The 3,825-nt window shown below is 39.4% G+C and overlaps 1 protein-coding gene across 2 annotated transcripts in view; it reads right to left on the bottom strand.

The window, feature by feature from the left end:
- ift74 (intraflagellar transport 74) overlaps nucleotides 1–3,825 on the bottom strand; it is a gene marked incomplete at its 3' end in the record, with an annotated part of 19,499 nt that overhangs the window by 12,798 nt on the left and 2,876 nt on the right. For both annotated transcript variants that reach the window (XM_014023684.1, XM_014023683.1), the window contains 3 exon segments: nucleotides 574–622; nucleotides 776–902; nucleotides 2,557–2,681. In XM_014023684.1, the coding sequence (XP_013879138.1) occupies nucleotides 574–622; nucleotides 776–902; nucleotides 2,557–2,676 (296 nt within the window).

The raw sequence follows: 3,825 nt of genomic DNA, 5'->3' as shown, positions 1-3,825 counted from the left end.
TTGGTCAAAATGACCTAATTACATTTTCAGATTCTTGTCTTTAAAAGCTACATTTTGATACCTGGATCATTCTGATATCATAATTAAATCCATATAAATGACTTAATTTGTCTTGTTGGTTACAATAATACATAAACATTTGGTCTGAATCCTAATTTTATGTCATTTTAATGAGGAATTTTTGATGTCCTTATAAAGAGGAAACCTCAAATTATATTTGAATATTGAGATTTCCCAGCTGAAAAGAAACAAAACTTTGTTAGCTCACAGGGAAAATCTCAAAATATTATGACGTTTTTCCTCAAAATCAGTTTTTTTGTTGCTACTGTTAAAAAAGTGCTTCAAATTTTTGTTTTATGATTATATTTCAGACAGTTCATTCAAATGATACACTGATAAGGCTTTTATTCATTATATTTTGACAAAATGCAAATTTTTTAAACATTTTAGTCAAAACACTATATTTGCCTTTTTCTCCATACACCACTTTTAGACTTAATCCTCGTTTCGATGTGATGGGTCACATTTACTGCAAAGACAGCTTGTAATATTGTTAGGCTCTGCATGTGTTACCTAAGAAGACCCAGGTAGTAGGACTTATCCAGAATCTGTCTCTGGGGTCCTTCCGTGAGGGGAACAATGGCAAAAGGTGGTTGTAGAGTAAGACAGAGTAGGAGATGCATGTAAATGCTTATAAAGTGACTGTATGATGCAACATTATTTTAACTACAAGTTAGATGTTGCAAGCAAAATTTGCTGAAAACTTTAAAAGTACCTTTCATGCCAGTCTTCATTCCACTGAGACCCTGCTGGGTGACCGGCCTGTCAGTTACTCTGATCGGAGCAGACAAAACTGCAGGGATGGCGATACCACCTCTAGTACCACTGGTACCTGGAACCATCTGGAATAAAAATACATAAATCAGTTTCTTCGTGTTGGAGCTCCTACTTGTCAATCTGGGCAAAATGTTAAAAATATAATCTGTTTTCCACCTGAACAACATCTAAACATTTTATGCTGCATGTGAAATGAAATGTTTTATTGAGAAATACACTCATAAGATATCTGATCAATGTGTTTTTATAAACAATACGTGTCAAATTAAACAACAGGGGAGAAGAATTATGATGTCAAAGGCCAAACTCAGTCAAAGTTAATAAAATAATAAAATTTATTGCAGTGATGTGGTTGCTGCACCAATCCGTCTCTCGATTTACTGGTCGGTCTAAGTTCCTACCCTCATCTATGGTCACGAGCTTTGGATAGTGACCAAAACAATGAAATCACAGATACAAGCGGCTGAAATGAGTTTCCTCTGCAGGGTGGCTGGGCTCTCCCTTAGAGACAGGGTGAGAAGCTCGGTCATCCAGGAGGGACTTAGAGTAGAGCCGCTGCTCCTCCACGTCGAGAGGAGCCAGTTGAGGTGGTTCATCTGGTTAGGATGCGTCTGGACTCCTCTCTGGTGAGGTGTTACAGGCACATCCCACTGGGAGGAGACCCAGAGGAAGACCCAGGACACGCTGGAGGGACGATGTTTCTCAGCTGGTCTGGGAACACCTTGGGATTCCCCCAGAGGAGCTGGTCCAAGTGGTTGGGGAGAGGGAGGTCTGGGGCTCCCTTCTGAAGCTGCTGCCCCGAGACCCGACCCCGGATAAGAGGAAGAAAATGGACGGAAAATAAGAAGCTCTTACTTTTTTAGTTGCTCTATTTCCAAATATTTGTACAAATATTTAACATTTTCATAAAACAACCCATGCAGAAACCAAAACCAACATAACTCATTAAGGGCTCGACACACGGGGAGCGACAAACTACAGCGATTGACGGCTGTCATCGCAGCCAGGGTGGAACACGGGACGCGATAGCGATTGTATGGAAAGCGGGCGGTGCCAAATACACGTGACAATACGTGTCAAATTGACACGTATTGTCCACATAGATTTGGCACTGCTAGCTTTTCATAAGATTGCAGTGTTGCGAATCGCGCTCTCAGGTCGCTTGTCTTCACGAAATTTGAGCGGTTCTTCTACTGCCTCTTGTAAAGGTTATTGGTGGTTCACAAAAAAGGGGGGTGTGTGCATTACGGACGTGTAAACTAAACAAATCTTGCGATGCTAATGATATTGAAAAACAAACACACACCAAGATACAGTTTTATGAGGACAAACTTACCCGATAACTTCACCCTGGCACCAGCAAATTCCCACAAAGCTGTCTTTTTTAGTAATCACTTGGTGAAAGTGTTAGCTAACTGCAGTGTGTAGCATACTCTCCTCTCATTGGTCAGTCAATGAAACCCTCGCTGACTGGTTGTACGCTAAGCGACAGCGACAAAATTTGAACATTTTTCAACTTTCATATGTCGCGTCGYAAGCTCACATGTGCACGTCTACGTGTACGAACGCGAAATTTCACATGCACTATTTTCACGGGTTGCTTGGCTGGAGGGCAAGCGATTGTCGCCTCACCGCACAGGCTCCATAGGAAATGAATGGAGAGCGAGCGACGTCGCCTCCCGTGTATCAAGCCCGAAATCTGTGCTGCTGCGGCCTTACCCCTGGTGAAACACGAATGGCAGTAGGAGGAGGTCGGAGCCCTGTTGGAGGTCTTCCAAGGACCACAGATCCACGACTCATTGGCCTGCTGATGTTGGTAGGTGGCCTCTGGCTTGCCATGGTTCCTGTAAAACCAATGGAAACAGAAGTTATAAAGATCATACATAAGTAAGAATGTTGTTCTCACAGCTGTGGTTCTTTTGGCTGCACCCTTCTGCAGGACTTGCAACAGCGAGTGAATCTGCACAAAGGATTTGTCACTTGTTATTGGATAACCTTCCTGACACAACCAACCTGAAACAGCATTTTATATTACAGCCAAAGGATTTACTGTAGCAGTACTTTAACAAAGATAAACCAGGGGTTACAAATGAGTAGGTTAGGGTTACATGTAGTAAAGCAAAAACACAGACCTAATGATACTAGAATACTAGCATTATTACACATAAACTCTCAAAAAGACCACCTTTTAATCAACAGATCAGTGTTCAAATTACCTGAGATTTGCCTGTCTGAAATACGTTTTTTTTTTTCAGGTTTTCCCTGATTTGCAGATTCTGCTTCATAATGAAGCAATAAACCACAAACATGCTTTAAATATTTGTTTTTCAATGATGGACTCATGAGAAAAAGTAAAGTATGAAAAATTATTGATCTATACCTGGAAAGTGTAAAATGTCGTATTACACTACATTGCTTCTGTACTTATGTGAAATACATACAGAGTTTTAAAGTAACAAAGTACAAATATTTTGTTAATGTACTTAAGTAGAAATTTTGGTTATCTGTACTTTACTTGAGTAATTATTTTTCAGCATACTTTTTACTTTTACTCATTACATTTTTACACAATTATCTGTACTTTCTACTCACTACATTTTTTAAAAGGTAAGAAGTAGAAAGTCATTACTCCTATTTTATACTGAGTTGTTATTACTTAAAAAATACTATCCTGATAAATAGTGTCTCCTGATAGAGTGAATTTAACTGTGGTCGGATGAGAAGTATAAATATATGCCATTTTGACACCGTATTACTTTGTACACAGTCCATCACAGCTGCACGCCGTTAGAAATAAAAAATTTTTGGAGAAGTCACCTCCCAATAAATGTCATTTTGGAAAATCTAACTGCTCACTTTTACTCAGTACTTTTACTTTTAATACTTAAGTAGATTTTGTGTCAGAAATTTACTTTTGATACTTAAGTACAAAACATATCAGATACTTTAAGGGTGTATTCAGACCAGGAAAGTCCTTTGGTCCAGACC

Source organism: Austrofundulus limnaeus, unplaced genomic scaffold (assembly GCF_001266775.1).
Source record: "Austrofundulus limnaeus strain Quisiro unplaced genomic scaffold, Austrofundulus_limnaeus-1.0 Scaffold385, whole genome shotgun sequence".
In the NCBI taxonomy this organism is placed as follows: Eukaryota; Metazoa; Chordata; class Actinopteri; order Cyprinodontiformes; family Rivulidae; genus Austrofundulus; species Austrofundulus limnaeus.
This window is presented reverse-complemented; position numbering and strand designations above follow the sequence as displayed.